The following is an 18,359-nucleotide window of genomic DNA, read 5'->3' on the forward strand; positions in this document are numbered from 1 at the left end:
ATATTATGGTTTCTTAACAAAATTCTAAATAATAATAATAATGCTGGAATGAGGCATTCCCTCACCCTCAAGTCAGCTTCTGCATCTCTTGAAAGCCCCAGACGACCCACACTTTGAAAACCACTGAGCTAAACTACAAGCACAAGTACAGTTACTGAACTACCAGTATAAGTGTCTTATTTCTTATTGAGACAAATGTTGTCATCTTGGAGAGAGACCTGCATGAGACATGTTGAATGAGCAGCAGAGCTGATTATGTGTGTCCATGAAGAACTTTCCAAATCTTCTCCTCTAATGAAAGTGCGCTCATGTGCAGAAATGCGTCTTGGTCTGGAGCAGTGAGTCTGGTGTCTCTGCCGCACCAACTGTCTCAGAGAGGAAGAAGGAAACTTTGAAGGCGGTGAGAGGAATTTGTGACAGAGCCGGGCTGATTATTCACTCACGCTGACAGTTTTGTATTTATTATAGCTGGATCAGTCTTCTTAGCCGACATTCAGCAAGAAGGCAGATCAGTATATTTGTATTGAAGCACTGGTTTTATTGAAGCGAGCCTCTGCAGGGAGCGTCTGAGAGCTCTGGGTGGGACACAGCAGCAGGGGAGTCAGGGTCAGGAGCCGGCATTTTCACAGCATTTCAACTATTGATCAGTCTGTTAATTACTTTATTAAAACAGATTTATGGAACAGACGATATTGTAACTTTGAAATGAGCAGTTTTGGCAGTTGCACATTGTGTAGAAAGACTTCCCAGACCCTCATGTCAACTGAATTCATATCAAAATGTAAAAAATAACATTAGAATATCTGACATAGTTCAAAGGAAACTATTTGGTGTGAGATGAAAAATGCATGAGAGGTGAGGGGGCAGAAAGGACACAATATTTAAGCGCTGTGAAAGAGGGATTCATCTTCCCACACTTTGCCTTAAAGAAAATAATTCTTTTGGCATCACTGGTTTGGCGTCTCTTATTATCATTCTGCATTTCACTCAATCCAATGTTTCATTATTCACTGTTTTCTCAAAATATTACGAAGTTGGTCTTCCGCACCAAGTGTCCCGAGGTTATCTGACTATCACAGTTGTAGTCTCTCATCTTCCATTAAGCCTGCGCCCTGCATGACTCGGAACAAACAAATGCAAGAATAAATTAGTGACAGATCTCTGAAGCTTCACTTGTTGCACTTGTTTTTGATGTGTTGAACATGCAGACCCCTCGTGCTGCGTTAGGATTTATTATGCAGCATGAAGGGGTGTAGAAAGAAAGAAAAAGAGGCATAGAGATAATCGCATTAGAGACGGGCAGTTTGCTCACAGGCTCCACTGTACCAGGAGGCGGCGGCAGGATGATGATGATGTTTGTGTGTGTGTGAGTGTGTGTGCAGCTTGGTGAGAACCAAATGAGGCTGGAGCAGACAGCTGGAGAGAGAGAGAGGATCTCTGCCTCATACAGCGTGTCTGCATCAGATGAGAGGGGGTCACCCAGGATTCCCTTGAAGCTGCTCTCCAGGAAAAAAAAAAAATGTTTGAAGATTTGGCTCCTTCCTCGGTCACTGGATAGGATCAGCTCACCAAAGCCGCTTCCTTCTCTAGTGTCATCGATTTTTTTTTTAAATTCATTTATTTATTTTTATTATGAATATTTTTATTCTAAGAAGATGCCGAAACTGGGACGAAAAGTGAGACTATACCGGGAACTGACTGTTTGAAAGGACTCGTTGTAGAGATAAGAGGCGACGTTATATACATCTTCAGTTTTGTTTTTGGTTGTTTCCTTTCTCTTTTTTTTTTTCTTAAGTAATTTGAGCGCTGAACCCACGAGAAACAAGCCTGCTTCTCTCTTTGATCGGATCCAGGTTGTAAGATGAGGCGCATTTATGAAGGGTCGTTTCACACCTTTGCTCAACAGGCTACGAAGTTAAACTTTCGCTTGTCATTTTGTTAAAAAAAAATGACATATTTGCTTCGTATCTTGCTTACAGTAGGCTGCTGCACGCTGTGCGTTGAACCGAAAGGCGATTTATAGTCGCGTCCGCCTCGTGCCATGCGGTTTTACGCACGTTTTTACTGAACAGCGGGGGGAAAAAAATCCCCAAAACACGACGCAGGGTTCAACTTTGCGGAGAGGCTTTTCGTGTTTCATTTGCTTGAGCTCTTGCCTAAAAAAAAAAAAAAAAATCACGGACAGTAGCAGAAGGGTCTGTCAAAAACTCCGAAGAGCTAGGCTATATGAAGATCGCGACACAGTTGTTGCTTTTCCCTCGCAGAAATGCCAGTGCGTGCTGTGACCACCAGGTTCATGTACAAGGGACTTTGCACTATTCCAGATGTCCTCACCTACCGGACCCCTGTTAACCTGCCTGAGGATGAGGTGGAAGGTGAGATCTGTTCATTTTCTTGCTTAGATTGTGTTAGTTTTTAATGTATGGTTGTATTTCTTTTTCTTTTTTTTTACACCTGAATGCAGTGCTCGGCTGGCAGATCAGTTCAGCACCCTGGAGAGTCTAGATGCGCTTCCTTTCCATTTTCTTTTCCACAGATTTGACTGAAGCACTTGGCTGTCGGAGGGTAGAGGATTTAGCCATGTAATGCAGATATTGTTGCTTTCTGTTTGGAGTTCAAATGTTCTGGGGCTGTCTGCTCTGTGATCACCTCTGTGGTTTTATCTTTTCATCTGTTTTCCCCTCAAATACAGTTGCTTCAGTTTATTAGGGGGGCACAGCATGAATTTATACAGATTGTGTTGCTATTATTAATTATATCGACTAAAAACGTATATTACAGACACACCACAGTGTAATTCTCAGTGCAATTCCTATTTGTTTCATGGTTTTACCATGAAACAAATAGGATTAAACACGACTGAGTCATTTTTGTTTTAACCATGACAGAAGATTGAACAGTCAGAGGACACTTACAAAACATTGTCCAACACAGGAGAGCCCTGGATGATAAACTAAGCAGAGATGACCAGCAAATTTATAATTGTTAGATTGATAACAAGACAATTTCTTAATGAGATATAAAATCCCATTAAATCAGATGGATATTTAATATTGATTTGAAAATTGAATCCTTCATTCTCTTGCATATTATATTTCAGTCACTAAAAATGAGCACACACTTTACTTTTGAGGCACCTGAAAGATTAATTGGTGCTTTAAATCCTTATAGCACCTTGCTGTTCAGATTAAGGGTTTTTGTTTTTGGCAAATGAGACTCACAGTGAGAAAGCACAGTGGGCAACGGATGGGAACAAAGCCATGCAGAATACAATAAAGAGATAAGTCTGATCAGATTTGATATCACCAAGTCTTTTATGCAAAGACACTTCCATTTCCCCTTTATTTCCATCTGTAGGTTGTCCAGGCCCACAAGTGGCTGCCTGCCCTTGCTTTCAGCCACTCGTTTGACATTGAAAAAACACTATCTGCAATGACGACGTAAATTTAATGGAAGGGTTGGCTATGGGAAAGCCCGAATTTGTTCAACAGTAGAAATGTGCGAGTGTCGTGCGTTTCAGGGGGAAGCTGTGTTTCCACTGATGATACAGCTTGCCAGGTAATGAATAACTCCTTTCAAATTGTAATTTACTAATTGAGAGCCATTAAATATTCAGAAGACTGCGAGTCAAACCACTCAACCAGAACTCTATTTACCCCGGGCAGATTCACTGAGCATGTAATGCACTGCTACATTTACATGCCCTCCCACCTCAGCGGTGTCCACAGTAAACAGTGTTCTTCCTTTTGTCACTGAGTAGCTCCGCTGGCAGGTGGAGTGTGTTAAAGAGCACTTTGCTTGTAGTTGTGAAGGGAGCCAAGAGAGTCTCAGATTAACCTTTTCCATTTGCAGATCCTCATCTAGTCTGAATGTTTGAATAAGCAGCCGTTCCCTTTACAGTACGGCTGCAGAACGCCTTACAGAACACGGAAGCTTGCAGCATTATGTAGATGAACGCGGCTGGTTTGTGAACTGTGAGGAAGTCTGTGTGTTTTTGAACCAGAACTTCTTTTCTTTCCATGGGCGCCTGAAATGAAACGGCCTATAAATAATGTTTCATCCACCAAATCTTTAATTACTGCAGGGCAGACGTTCCCTGACTGCTCAACTGGTGTAATTACTCCCTCTCATCATCTTTATGATAATGGCTTTTTCCATGCAAGGTGTGTATATATATTCCCAGTGTAATCTGACATGTGTTGAATGAGCTGTGATTTAGTTAGTCTGCATGACTATACATCCGAGCTGGAAAAAAAGAAATCAATTAATCCCAGAAATGTATGAATACTGGCGTTGATATGATCCTATCAGTCATATTCAGCCAACAACTTTTGCACCATGCTGCACCTTTTTACATAATGTGTGACTTGCTGGTTGTCTGAACTCTCCATACTCTTAATCACCACTTGATTACACAAAAACCCACAATGCTTAGCAAATGGAGGAATCAACATATGATCAGACGTGAGATTAAATCACCTGTTTTTCATGGCGACACTGTTGCAGGGACATACTGGAACACACACAAACACAATGCAAGGACAGAAGGACCTTGCATCCCGAGCAATGAGATGCACTGCAAAATGGACAGTAGATCAAACAAACTGCCTCAGATAAACAAATTCAACAGCTTAGCCTCAGCTTCCCATAGAAAAGTCAATGGCAGTCGTGACTTGTACAAGTGAATCAGCAGAAAGAGTCACACAACATGAGATCTGTTCAATGCATTCTGCCGAGCCTGAACCCAGTAAATCAAATTCATACCTCACTGTATTATACAGGAGAAGGGGGCACGTTTTCATGCCCATCAATCCATCCATCCATCTTTTCTTCCATTTTATCCAACTTAGAGTCACGGGGGATCGATCCCAACTGACTGTGAGTGAAAGCAGGTCGCCAGTCCATCACAGAGAGACAAACACACACATTCAGAGTCACAGAACATGCAAACTTCTTCAAGATATGGAGGAAATAAACTGGCTGCATGAAATCACACACTGGAGCCGGATCCACTAATGAGGCACACTAAAGACTGAGTCTGACAGATGACTACGATCAATTTAACATGTTCACCTTCATGACCATGGAATCATGGACATGTCTTCCAAAATACTGACAGCAGTGTATGCTTATTGATTAATGCACAACACTCGGTGTGATTTATTCACCTCTGAGAATGTTTGCATTGTTTATTGTCGTGCATGTTTTTAATGCTTTTGAAAAGGAGGAGGCTCAGTCTGTGGCAGAGAGGCTTCTGCTGTGCTGAGAGACAGCTCGCTCTCCTTCACACTTATTTGCAAACTTTATTCTTATATTTTTTCTGTGTCATACCTGTGTGAGAGATCATATCCCAAACTATATGAGTACTGCTGTATGAGTATATGCAAACAAACATGAAACATGTGAGTGATACCATTTTGAGACACTGAAAGTACATTCTACATGCATGAACATGCAATGCTGCACGTTTTATGCCGGATATTAGTAAATCATGGACAAAGTGATCAAAGTAGAAGAGGTGAAAGTAAAATCTGGATATTCCAGCCTCAACTTCAGTTCAGGTCTTGATTAGTTTAAGTAATTTCAAAATTAACTTTGTTCAGTGGAGAACGTCTTGTCTTTAACCTTTTTTCAGATTAGAGCTATAATTTGCAACTTTATTCATTTGTTGTCATTTACATTGACGACTGCACAATACATGATTATAAAGCTCTAATTGTTGAAAAACATGTTTCACGTGGACTTTTTTTTAGAACGTCCCTCAATACCACCATCAAGGTTAAAATGGAGTCAACAAATGGTCTATAGAGGGTTAAGAACAGTCTGTTTCGGTTTGTGTCAGATATTTCAGTAAACACACCACAGTTTGAGTTCCCATGTTTTTAGATCATACATCATACATTTGTCAAAAAACAACATTGTGTGTATTGTTCAACCAATAACAGCTTCATCTGGGACCTCATGGCTTTGAGCTGTCTGCAGGTTTTTATTTACACCCGTGTAGTGTGTTGTTGTTGTGTTTGTTGCGTCCGGCGTACATATGCACTGTTTTTCCATCCCAGACTGCCCTGTTCAGATGAGGCACAGTTAATGATCCCCCGTCTGCACTTTGGTTTCACACAGGATGTGAAAATAATGCATTAGAGAGAAAAAGAGGAGAAAACATTAAGTGATTTGGCTGCAGCTTACCAGTAATATAGCTTCTTGTGTGAATCAGTGAAATAATGAAAACATTTATAAGAAGAAGAATGGAAAAAAAATTATGGAAAACAGAAAGGAACAGCTTTTCTGGAAAGGGTTGAATAATTAGAGTACTTTACTAGTATCAGAAGTGCCTTGTTTATTGCACCTCTTAGTTCTTACATCAAGTGGTTGAAAACATCCATTTTAACATGAATAAATATTCCAGAGACCCAACACTTTGCAGAGATTATGTATAAATCTTAATAATCCTGCTGTTTCAAAGCCTTTGGCTTATTAAATGGTATTTAATTTTGCTTCAAGATGTCTGTATATAACACTGACCCTCGCAGAATCCGGTTTTGTCCCCGGTGTTTTTAAAACCTTCAGTGAGAGGCACATCACTTTCAGAGACAACAGAGAGGATTACAGACACCTGCACTGCAGCGAACGAGGAGGACATTGTCCGTACTGACCGGGTTTCCGTGCGGCTGATGAAGAGCTCACAGGTCTTAATAAAGCTGCACCTTCCCAGGGAATGTTTTTCGGAGCAGATGGTAGCCTAGGTGGGCAGGGTCAGTGGCACGGCTCCCTGCCCACCGCTCTGCCCTTGTGTCATGCGCCTGTCATAAACTCTGATGTGTATTCAGATCATTACGACTGTAAAAACCACTGTACCGCTGACTCCTGTAAACCGGTGCACCTGCTCATATATTTGACTTTCACAAACTCCCTATATTCTAAACCTGAACCACAAAGGCTCTGCTGAATCTTAACCTTGAGTCTACTGTTGCTCGCTGCGCTCCCTGTTATGATTTCCTCCCTCCGTATCATTTATTCAGCACAAATTGCACGACGCTTGCTACTTAAACCTTTAATGCGTTTTATGCATAAACAGCATAACGTTGTTCCTCAACGCACCCATTAAGCATATTAGCGCTGTTTGGCGAACGCCTGTGTGCACATTATGCAGTGTCTCGCCCTTTAATGAGTGCCGTTAAAGACCCGGAGCCAGGACCCACTCTGTTTTGCATGACTGACGGGGAATACCTGAACGCACAGGACACACGGGCTTCCTCTGCTGCACTGAGACACTGCACTTTAAAAATGTACCTCTGACTCTGAATTCCCTGAAGCAGCTCAATAAAAACTTCATAAAACTGGATTGTATTGAAAACAGATTTGACCATGTCTCTGCTTCATTTTCCAAAACGCCGTCTATAACTTATTTACGGTGAGCTGGCAGACACTTTAACGGCACACGTGTTCACACAGATAAGACTGTTGTTTCATAGCCGAGCGGTCCTGGCTTCCCAGCGGTGGCCCTGCTGGAGGTCTCCGCGAGCTCGGATCGCTCCTCGGTGCATCGCTGACAGAGGACGTGAACAATATTTATAGATCGCAGCCAGCAGGAGAATCCCCAAGACATTAAGCATTGTAGTCGAGTGTGGACTATTTTCCACTTTGTATGCAAAGCTGCTTTCTTTTGTGCTTACAAATGGAGTGCCCATTTGACTAATATTGAACAGAGAGAATATGGCCGCATTGTATCTCTTTCACTAAATTACAGCTGTCAGAGAATTAGACCTGTAATTGCACCTTTCAGAGTTAGTGAGGACGGACTCGTTGCCTTTTCTGTGTTCGCTTTGTTTCCGACGTCCGTTCATCACTTTAAAACGAGGCTGAAAGACTACAGACAGGAGTCGTGGTGCCGGCTTTGCTTTTTGCTGTAAGACAAATGTCTGGTCATTACCGAAGAGCTGCCTCCAGAGATCCAGCTTCAAACAACAACACTGGTACAAAATGTTAATTATGAGACTGTGTCCTTACTCTCCCCTTGTCTGCTCGTCCACAACACTCATATTTCTTTTTCATCATCAGACTGACATGGCAAATACTAAGACAAAATGTTAAGTGATAAAAACAAATCCAGTCAGTGGATTAAAAAAAAGAAAAGATATATCTTTTAATGTCAACAGGATGACAGAACAGCCGCATTTCGAGATGCTGATGAAGCTCAACCTACGGCTATAAGACATAAAACTGAAGGCTTCAAGATAATCTAATATCACTGCATCACTGCAGGCCAACTTACTGAAAGACATGCAGCGATACATACTTTATATCTGCGATGCTCCGGAGGCGGACGGGGCTCTTTAGCCTTCACTTCAGTGGCTCCGTGAAGCTTCAACAAAATCATATAGAAATCCTTCTCCTTGTGGACTCGAGGACCTCCTCAAAAGTGAAATGGCACATCTCAAGGAGTTTATCCTCAAGAAATAAAAATATATATAGTGAAAAAAAAAATCAATTTCACTTTCTTGCTCTATTTTTCTCTTGTAGTTTAAGTTAGCAATATTCCGTCATCTTAAAGGTGCTGTAGGCAGGATTTTGCTAGTCAATGCTAATTTTTCTGTTTTCTTTGGATTAAATGTTAGAGTATCCATTGATAATCCTTTAGGAGTGTAGCATAATTGCACTATCGCGAGGGCGCAGCGTTTCCATCTGTCTCTGTTCTGAGCTGAAAAGGAATCTCGACAGCTCCAGGTATCTTTGACCAATCAGAAGAGCCCCTGAGGCTCTAACCGTGATTGGTTGAGGGGCATTCGTCGCACATTCTTGTGGGAGGGGCTTAACTTGCGTAAAGGCATGATGTCAGAGAAAACAGGACAGGATTGGCTGTGCTGGGTTTCAAATCACTATTTTAGATGGGTCAAATCGCCATCTTGCTTAGGTAACCCTAAGCAAGATGCCGGAGATGCCGAATCCTGCCTACAGCACCTTTAAATAAGGAGGAGTGTATCCAGATTACTCTTATAGGAGCACAGAGGAGGCCAGAAGTTCATCCAAAGGTATTTTTGTCTCTCTGTGAAGAACAAAGCATATGACTTTCATTTTTCACTATCAACGAACAATTGGTGGGACATGTCTCCATTAGTTACATTATTCTCCTCAGCATATTCAGTTTACTAGTGAGATATTCCACATAATCCTAATCATCTTAAGTGGTTCAAAACAAGAACAACAGTATTTTAGGTTTGTTTACCAGTCTGGTTTAGTTCAATATACTTATTCTCAGTGAAAATCAGGCCTTCCTAAAGAGAAATCTAGGATTTAAGTCTAGGCCTACACTTCCTGCTTTGAGTTTTATTGGTTTTGTATGACAGGTGGCAGATTTACACAGTGATGAACATCACTTAGAAACAATGACGACCGGTGGCCAGACAGACGAGCAGGCGTCACTCTGCCCGGCGCTGCGCCTGGATGAAGTCTAACTCGCCTGGAGAAAGGCGAAGTAAATAAATATAAAAGCTCTGAATATGTTAGTTACGGTGTCAGAGCTTCCTCTGAATTAATTAATTTCCTGTCTTCACGTTAGCTCTGCCTTGGCCCGGAGCCTCTCACTGTAGGCTGCTGATGTCAAGTTTCCAACCCCAAAGCTCATTAAGCGAGAAACTGATAAATACGAACAGACGAAGTCGATCTCAGAGGAAAACAGCTTGTTATTCAGCGCGGACTCCTTTACTTCCATTGTCAACAATGTCTAAAGAACGAAGCAAGAGCAGGAGAAGTCATGCTGAAAGAGCGAAACAGCTGAATCCACCAGATCTTTGAAAATGACAACCACTGCTACTGATGTGAATAATATTTCCACAAAAGAACCGGTCACGTGTCTCTGCTGGGCCTTCAGAGGAGCCACAGGTTGGGATTTCAGGTACATATTGACTGCGGGAGCCGTTTTAGCTGCAGGGCTTGTGCAGCACGTCCTCAGCGTGTTGTGGGACTGCGCGTATTATCTGTCTCAACAGAACATACAAGGGGAGGTGTGAAGAGAAACTGTGGGATGATGGACCGATTTATATTTTTTTTAACAAGTGCAGGCTCTGTTGTAAGTGTCTCCGGGCAGATGATGAAGGATCCTGAACGCTGCTGCACCGTGATGCATTCCTGACACCTTTAGTTCACATGGCGGAACAAAAGGAAAAAAAAAAAACAACTTGGACAACTTTGTGCATGCAGAGCGTGTCCTTTGACACATCCTACATGCATCTGCACTGAATAATCACACCTTTTCTTTGTATTAATTTGTGCAGCGTCGGTTGATGTCTCTCTCTCTCTCTCGTAATGAAGCTTGGAATAGAGAATATGAGAAGCACTTACTCGTGTTGGACAGTGAAGGACAGTCTGGAGACTCCGAGCAGATTAATTCATTGTTCATTTGTTACTTGAATTAAAAGTCTCTCTCGCAACAAACTAATAAATCCCAGGTTACACGGAAGTTAATGCTCACTCACCCAGAGAATCACTTGTTTTCTCAGCTGAGCGTAATAGAGTTGTACTCATCCGATGGAGCAAGCTGCTGATGTTATCACAGTCGCTGTTTAGTCAATTTCTGGGTGAAATTGACATTATTTTGACGTTATTGTCCTTCATGTCTGCGGAAGCTGCACCGGCGGAGCTCTCACAGCTGTCTGCCAGCCTCTGGTTAGCATGTTTTTCCCTTCCATGATCAGACAGTGAGATGTCATGGGTGTCATCATAGCATTGTTGATGCGCCCGCCTGGGAGGGGCTCCATGTTAATGAAAAGACTCTGACTCATCTCCCACTGAATGCCTTTATCCTCCAGCAAATTTCCAGAGAGTAACCTTTTTATAAGGTAACCAAGGTTATTTATTTAACATGTATTTTTTCACTTAGTAGTTTTACAGGTATATCATACAAGACGACATTTTCTTGAAAATCGATCACGATAATTTATTGAGCATAACCGAATAAACATGGTACATGGCCGTTCTTATTGGCTGTGGCAACTGCTGACCTCTTGGGAAAGTTGGCGGTTTGGTTCACCTTTTCGCCTTGTTCATATGACAAAGTGTCCTTGATTCTTTGCATGTTACCCGTCGCTCTGGCCTCAGGTGTAATGTGTGTGTGTGTGTGTGCGTGTGAATGGGCAAATGTGACAAATAGTGTAAAGCTCTTTGAGACGGAGCGAAGGTGAAAATGCCCCATATAAGCGAAGTCTGTGAACCATTTACATGAAAAATGGTCAAACAGCAGAGAGGCAGGCCCCTGTGTCTGAGTCCCCTTCATCCCAGCTTCTGGCTGCATCTCAGACTGACACACAAGATCCCGTTTGATCCTGAGTGCAATTAACAGGCAGGCCTGAGCCACCTTTTGTTCCTCATTTGGCATTCAGGATGCGCGTCTGTGATTGGCCACACGGACAGAGAGCTAATCTGATTCAAGTCCGCCTGACGTTCTTGACTTTGACGCAATACGTGAACTTTAATAAACCGGCAACTTAGGTGGTGACTGCAAAGGCAGCTGGAAGTCCACTTGAGTTGCGTTCACTCTGTAACTTTGGACACCGAGGACTGCCTGTGATTCTCGTCTCTTTACTTCCTGCGGTGCGACGAGACTTTTTCATCTACCTCCCGCTGCAGTAACTCCATTAACCGTGTCGTTCTGTGTCGCGATCGCTGCTGAAGGTTAGGAGGCTACTTCCCGGTGAACGGTTTCAGCCACAGTGGCAGCAGAGCATGGTGGACACTTTTCCTCAAGGATGATGACACTGTTTTTTTGTTTTTTTTTTATTTAATGGTTGGTAGTTTGATTCCAATTTCCACCTGTTTGTGTGTCAGTGTCCTTGAGCAAGACATTACTGAAGCTCATTGTGTGAGTGCTGTAGTGAAAATGCTAAAGCCCATTACCTTTTTCAGACATAAAGGGACAACATTACACGGCCTCGTGCCTCTCAAAGGTCAGGCTAGTCCCGTGTTAAACCCTGCATGTGCTGTGAACTCCAGTTTTTTTTTTCAGGTTTCCTTGTTGGTTTAGATCAGAGGGCTTCTCGGGTTTTATTGTCGAGCAGCAGCGAACCGCTGCCAACGGGCAGCTGCGGGCGTCTTGGCATCAAGAACCGTTTTCATGGATGTTTTAGCTGCACTAACGGCCAGTTTGAGTCCCTCGATCGGTCACTCGGAAAGGTCAGCGCGATCTCTCGGTCCTCATGTTCGGTTTGAGCTCATTTGGAAGGTCAGCCCACTTTTAAGTCCCAGAATGAAATCTCACATGATTTTTTTTTGTTTGTTTTTTTTGTTTTTTGATGTTTTAGAGAGACGATGCATATTTCTATGATGAGCGTTTTCTCTCTTTTCTGGGAAGAGAGGGGAAATGTGGGATTGAACAGAGAAGTAAAAAGGCAGAGGAGGCTGGATAAAAGACATTGGTGGCGCCCCATTAGAAAAACAAATGACCTAAAACAAAGAGCTCACATCGAAGAACAGATAGATGTTTGCTATCCAGGAAACGATCAACATCAATTCTGTGCTGGCAGATGTTGGTCTAACTTGCTGTGAAATTGTCGGTCAATATTTCATTTTGCTTTTGCCTGAAACAATCTAATGAACTGTTCATAGCAGGGTTTCCGAAGGTCTTGTTCCAGGGTTAATGCAATTAGATGGAGGATTCTTTCCCCGTCTTTTGGCTCAAGAGACCGAGTCTGTGCACTTCTGTGAAACTGGATGCAGTGAAGGATGCAAGTGTGTTTGAGCAAGCAAAACCGCAGAGCAACAAGAAGCAACAATGATCAAAAACAACAGATTTTCCCATAAAGTTATCACCCTTTAAACAGCTGAAGGATACGTAGTGGGTGAACTGCCAGAAGCAGAAATAACTTATTCATTTGCTGAATGCGTTCACAATGGCAGAACACATTTATTTGAACCATCCATAAACCTGGATTCAATAAACAAGGCTGTCAGCGTCAGATCTGATCAGCGATAAGTCGGAGCTCCAGTGAAAAAATAAAACCAAGCAAATATAAGTTTGTCATGGGAATTTGCAGTATTCATAAAAACAAACTGATTAGCTGGTGTGATAGCGTTACCAGCCGAAAGATAAAGTCATAGTTAAACCACTCTAAAATAGTCCCCTCCTGCCTGCAGACAGAAATACCGGCGATGTTCTCGCTTCTTGTTTTATTTTGTATCCAAACACTGTGAACATCACCCAATCTACACTCTCTCACTTATTGTCTGCCAGTTTGTCTTTTCCTTTGGTTGAAGTCATTCCGGTCCATTTTTGACTTGTGTATTTCAGTGCATGACCCCTGATTCAGAAATATCAGTTTGAACTTTTTGGGAAAGTCTGATCCCTGCAAGTGAGTCTCTGATCTCGGTTACGCCATCACAGATTCTCCTTTTAGTTTTGGTTTCCCCACCTCCAGCTGTCAGCAGCAAAGTCAGTTCTCATGTTAAATACATCTCTGGTTGTGTCACACATTCAGCTTTTTGGAATTTATGGATTGATTTACTCCGATTCGTACACTGACAAAAAAAACAAAAAAAAACAAACAGAACTCTTGAAATTGAACATTTAAAGCTAACAGTACAGGACATTCTGTTCACTTCATTAAAGTAACTGTCTATTGTCTCACCTTTGACATTTTTCTTATGTTTGTAAATGTAGATGAACTGTGATAAATATTTCAATATTTACATCGATGCTCATACCACCACATTTTATTGCTCTATAACCTCTTTTTCCGTGTTCGTCTTTGTAATCTGATGGTTGTTCACATTTCACGTTGTTGTAATCTGATGATAGATTCTGTTTGTCTCACTTTGATCATAAACGGCATCATACAGCGACACATTTTTAATAACCGTTGTGCCACTGTCACGTCGTCAATGCCAATATTTTATAGCTTTTTTAATTGCCGTATTATTCCAACTGACTTCAGCAATAACGGAGGTTTTAGACATGTGGAACGATGAGGGAGCCCTCCCTCCATCCTCACAAATATGTTTAAATAAAGCTAACTGGATTTTACTGGTTTGGCAGATTTCGCCACTTGGCAGTCTTTGTACTTCACATGATTACACACACCAGGTGCTCACACGACATTAGAAACAGCCCGGGTTCAGTGTCTTCAACGCCGGTGAGGGCGAGATGAGGGATTGAATCTCCGGCTCTGTGATTGGAAGACAATCCACTTAACCAATAGAGCTGCAGCCCCCCCGATCCCGTCCAATAACTCGACAGCATTCCACTGAAATTGTTCTCCCCTTACCTGCAAAAGCAGGTTCAATGCAGAAATGTTTGCTCGCAGGCCTTGACGACTTGCTGCTGTAGCAGAAAGCCTCGGCTTTAGACGACCATCACACAACTTGCAAGGTTACTTAGATGATCCGATCAAGGACTCCCAGCAGAACAAAAGCCCAGTCTTTCTAACATTTTCAGCACTTTTGAGTAGAAGATGAAACAGTACCTGAGTGCAGCTGTACGGTATTGTGCTTTATGCATGTGGACGTGTTACTTTCTGAGGCAAGCTAATTACAAGGTAGTATTTTTACTTTCTCCGACTGTCTTATTTAAAAAAAACAACAAAAAAAACTTAAATAAATTAGGAAATGTTTAATTTAGACTGCTTGTTCTTAGCTCTATGAATGTAAATTTTAAAAGTTGGTTTTAAATCTTGAAAATGATCAAATATTCAACTGTAATGAGTCTAATTTAATGCTGAAGTATGAATATACTGCAACAGATTAGTCTAACAACCACAAAAGCAAGGATGTAAATGTGTGCTTAAAATGGAAATCAGTTTTATTTCCCATTGCTCATTGATGGGACATATATTTGTGTTCCTTGTGGAGGCATCTTGTGAATGTACTGCCATAAATATTCAGTCGTCCCGGTGCGCAGCGATCAGTAGTCCGGCCACTGCTCGGCCGGCTCGGTGAATTCATTATTTGTCACTGGCGCCGGAGGTCGCGACATTGAATCCGGGTTGTTGCCAAAGGAAGATAACAAACCTCAAGCAGCTCTGCCGGCTGTAATTTAGACAAATATGCCGTGTCAAGGTTCGGTACGGAGTCAGTTGACCAGAAGGTTCTCGGTTTCTCCGGCCGCGTCTCTGAAAAGGCTTTTCTTTGATTTCCGCGCCGCTCTAATAGACTGCCGCTAGTTGAGCCGGTTTACATGCGACCGCTAATAAACTGCAGTCAGTCGTGTGCGCAAGATGGATGACCAGCGCTCAGCCACTTGTGGCCTTGCATGCTAATTGCATTTGCCAAGTAAGATACATGCATGCAAATTAATTTTCTTCATTAAGAACATAGAATGTAAAAGTTTAATCCACTCGCCCTGCTTGTGGCTTTTAGTCGCAGTTTGAAGACAAGTGTAATTGAAATGACAGTATGGTGAAAACGTGCACGTTTGAGATTGCCCGGGCTAATTTGCTCATCTCTGCACGCAATTTCACACCATCGATGAATTGATATAAAACCTAATTTTATCCAAACGTATTATATTTTGATGCAGTTTATTCAAAGCTTCATCAAATCACATGACTGCTGAGATGCCATTGAGTAACGCCGTATATCTGAGGATCCACATCAAAAAACAGCCGGCGAGGTTCAGGCGCTTTGATGTGCGACTGCTGGTTTTCATCACTTCAAACGGAATACAGATGCCGGGCGAGGACAGCAAGCCAAATGGTGACGTTGATGGATTATTTACCGAAAGTTTCTGATAATTATGAACCCGTGTACACGCCCACAAACCTCCGGTGTGTTATGACAATAGCAATAATCCATGGGTGTGGCAAAATGTCCAAAATGTAAAAAAATAAAAATTATATTATTGCATCACCTTAAAAATAAGCATTCCAGGCAGGCAGCTGTAAACTGTTGAACTTTACTGACGAAAATAAGAATTCCATTGTACATTTTGTACATCATTGTTGAATATTTGGTGGTGAAGGTGTTCCAGATCGTAGACTAGAGGAATGGAAAGGTTGAATATGGTGTTTCTCTCTGTGCCCATTGTGCCAAAACAGTCAATTTTCTGAATGGAGGCTCACACTTTCTTTTTTTTTTAGCTCAACTCAATTTTCACCATCACTGAAGTCAGTATGAAAACCAAGTTCTTGAAATTCAAGTTTTTCAGACCTACTATTATCTCTATATTTGTAAATCTCAACAGGTGCGCAGATGCCGTGATATTTACAAAACCAAAATATGTACTACTAAATTATGACCATTTTTTAAAAAATTATTATTCTTTTCGATGATTTCCATTGTCCTGAGGGTAAAATATGATGTCATTATCTCCAAAACAACCAAAATGTTCTTACTGATGGAATATAGGCCATAGTTGTTGGTTTTTTTTTATGTTGTTCAGTGTTTAATTCAGTTGTATATTTACTTGTTACTTCACCTCTGTAGCACTAATTTAATTTGATCCTTGCAGACGTCAAATAGTAATTCAGTGCAGTGGTGATAGTTGATGGCAGCAGGGTGGTCTCGGTAGGATTTTCTGCTCAAAAGAAAAAATCAGTTCTGCTTATTGGATGAAAAAGCAGAAAAAGTCCTAAAAATGCTTCCACCGTTCAAACACTGAATGTTCAATGATGCCTGTTTTTTTTTTTTTTATCACAAATACAAACATCTAAGAAAATGGGATTATGGATTTTAAGCTACGACCCAGAGTTCCACTTCCAAGCTTTTCATAAACATGTTCTTAAACTTCTTTAAGCTACTTTAACACTTCCTAATAAACCTCCGGCATGCCCGTATTTCAAACCGACGCCAGCGTCTCGCCGTGTGTCGGCGCAGGCGATAACATGCTTGTTCTCTACGCACTTCTCCTCCGCAGAGATCCGTGAGGCTTTCAAGGTATTTGACCGCGATGGGAATGGCTTTATCTCAAAGCAGGAGCTGGGAATGGCCATGCGCTCGCTGGGCTACATGCCTAACGAAGTGGAGCTGGAGGTTATCATCCAGAGACTTGATATGGATGGTGCGTCCGGCCTGCGGTATCTCTGCTTCACACACACACGCTGCCTTTCTCTTGATCCTTCTGACGCCTGTGCCGCGGGTCACGCGTGTGACATGTTTGTATTTCTGTTTCCCCCTGCAGGTGACGGCCAGGTTGGCTTTGAAGAGTTTGTCACGCTGCTCGGGCCCAAACTGTCTGCCGCAGGAATGCCTGATAAGTTCCACGGAGCAGACTTCGACTCTGTGTTTTGGAAGGTACTTGCTGCCGTCGGCGTTATAAATCAAGTCCAATCAAGTCCAGATTAAGTCAAATGTACCCATTTAAATTTAATTGCGCTGAGAATTATCATCGATTGGATTGTTGCTTTATGTTTAAACAACCTTGACAAACCTCACCGCACCGCTAATTGCATTTTGTTTATACAGAAGCTTCTCTCCTTGCATTAAATTACATAATGAAATAAATTATTCTAATCTGTGATTTTTTTTAATGAAAATGAAAAAGCTGCTATTTATTGCTGACCTGCAACTTGTGCGCATCACTGAGGGGCATCGAGGCGGAGGTTTTTCCTCTGCTAATTAGACCTTCTTCTCCTGTGTGCTTTGTTGCGCGTTCCCAGTGCGACATGCAGAAACTGACGGTGGACGAGCTGAAGAGGCTGCTTTACGACACTTTCCGCGACCACCTCACTATGAAGGACATCGAGAACATCATCATGACCGAGGAAAACCACCTCAACAGTCCGGAGTCCCACGTGGACATTGACAGTACGCCTCAGAACAACGTCATTTCCAGATATTACTGAAGCGATGTTTTGCCCGGCTGATTCTCAGACGTGCTGTTTTTTTTTTTCTCTCTTCCTTTCCCCTCCTTCTCCGCAGCGAGTCCGACACAACAGGAGAAACACACGTGTGTGCGGAAAAGCCTGATTTGTGCCTTCGCTATTGCATTTATCATCAGCGTCATGCTCATTGCAGCAAATCAAATGCTCCGCAGAGGGATGAAGTGAATATACGGTGCCAGCTGGTTGCAAATGGATTTGAGGAAGGACACTGGAAAGAAAGCAGTTTCTAACCAAAACATTTCTTTCTCTCTCTCTCTTTTTTTTGCCCGCCCCCCCCCACTTTGTTTTCTGTCCTGTTTACTCATGACACTCATGATGACGCTTCTCTCTGTGAAGGATGAAATGATGTCTCACTGTGGCTTCACAGCGCATCGCCGTGAAAACAGAGAGCGAAGGAAAGGCATCTCAAGGGCTGATTAGCATCCTTTAGGGGTCACGCTGGCAAAGATTTCTGATATATTACAAGAAATGATGACAGGAAAGTCGACTGCAGCCTCAACGTTCCAATATATCCGTGTGGTGTCAGAAAACGCGTTGCTCTTGAGAAGCCTG

General features: G+C 42.2%; 1 protein-coding gene across 1 annotated transcript; it reads left to right on the plus strand.

Annotated features, from left to right (window-relative positions):
• Positions 1–1,651: 1,651 nt before the first annotated feature.
• Positions 1,652–18,022, plus strand: cabp7b (calcium binding protein 7b). Its single transcript, XM_030084959.1, has 6 exons — positions 1,652–1,676; positions 2,265–2,375; positions 16,841–16,984; positions 17,105–17,217; positions 17,583–17,730; positions 17,845–18,022. The coding sequence occupies exons 2-6, from the start codon at positions 2,267–2,269 to the stop codon at positions 17,970–17,972; spliced, it is 642 nt and encodes a 213-aa protein (XP_029940819.1). The 5' UTR covers positions 1,652–1,676; positions 2,265–2,266; the 3' UTR covers positions 17,973–18,022.
• The last annotated feature ends 337 nt before the right edge of the window (positions 18,023–18,359 follow it).

The sequence above is a fragment of the Salarias fasciatus genome (genome assembly GCF_902148845.1).
Source record: "Salarias fasciatus chromosome 7 unlocalized genomic scaffold, fSalaFa1.1 super_scaffold_4, whole genome shotgun sequence".
NCBI classification, from domain to species: domain Eukaryota; kingdom Metazoa; phylum Chordata; class Actinopteri; order Blenniiformes; family Blenniidae; genus Salarias; species Salarias fasciatus.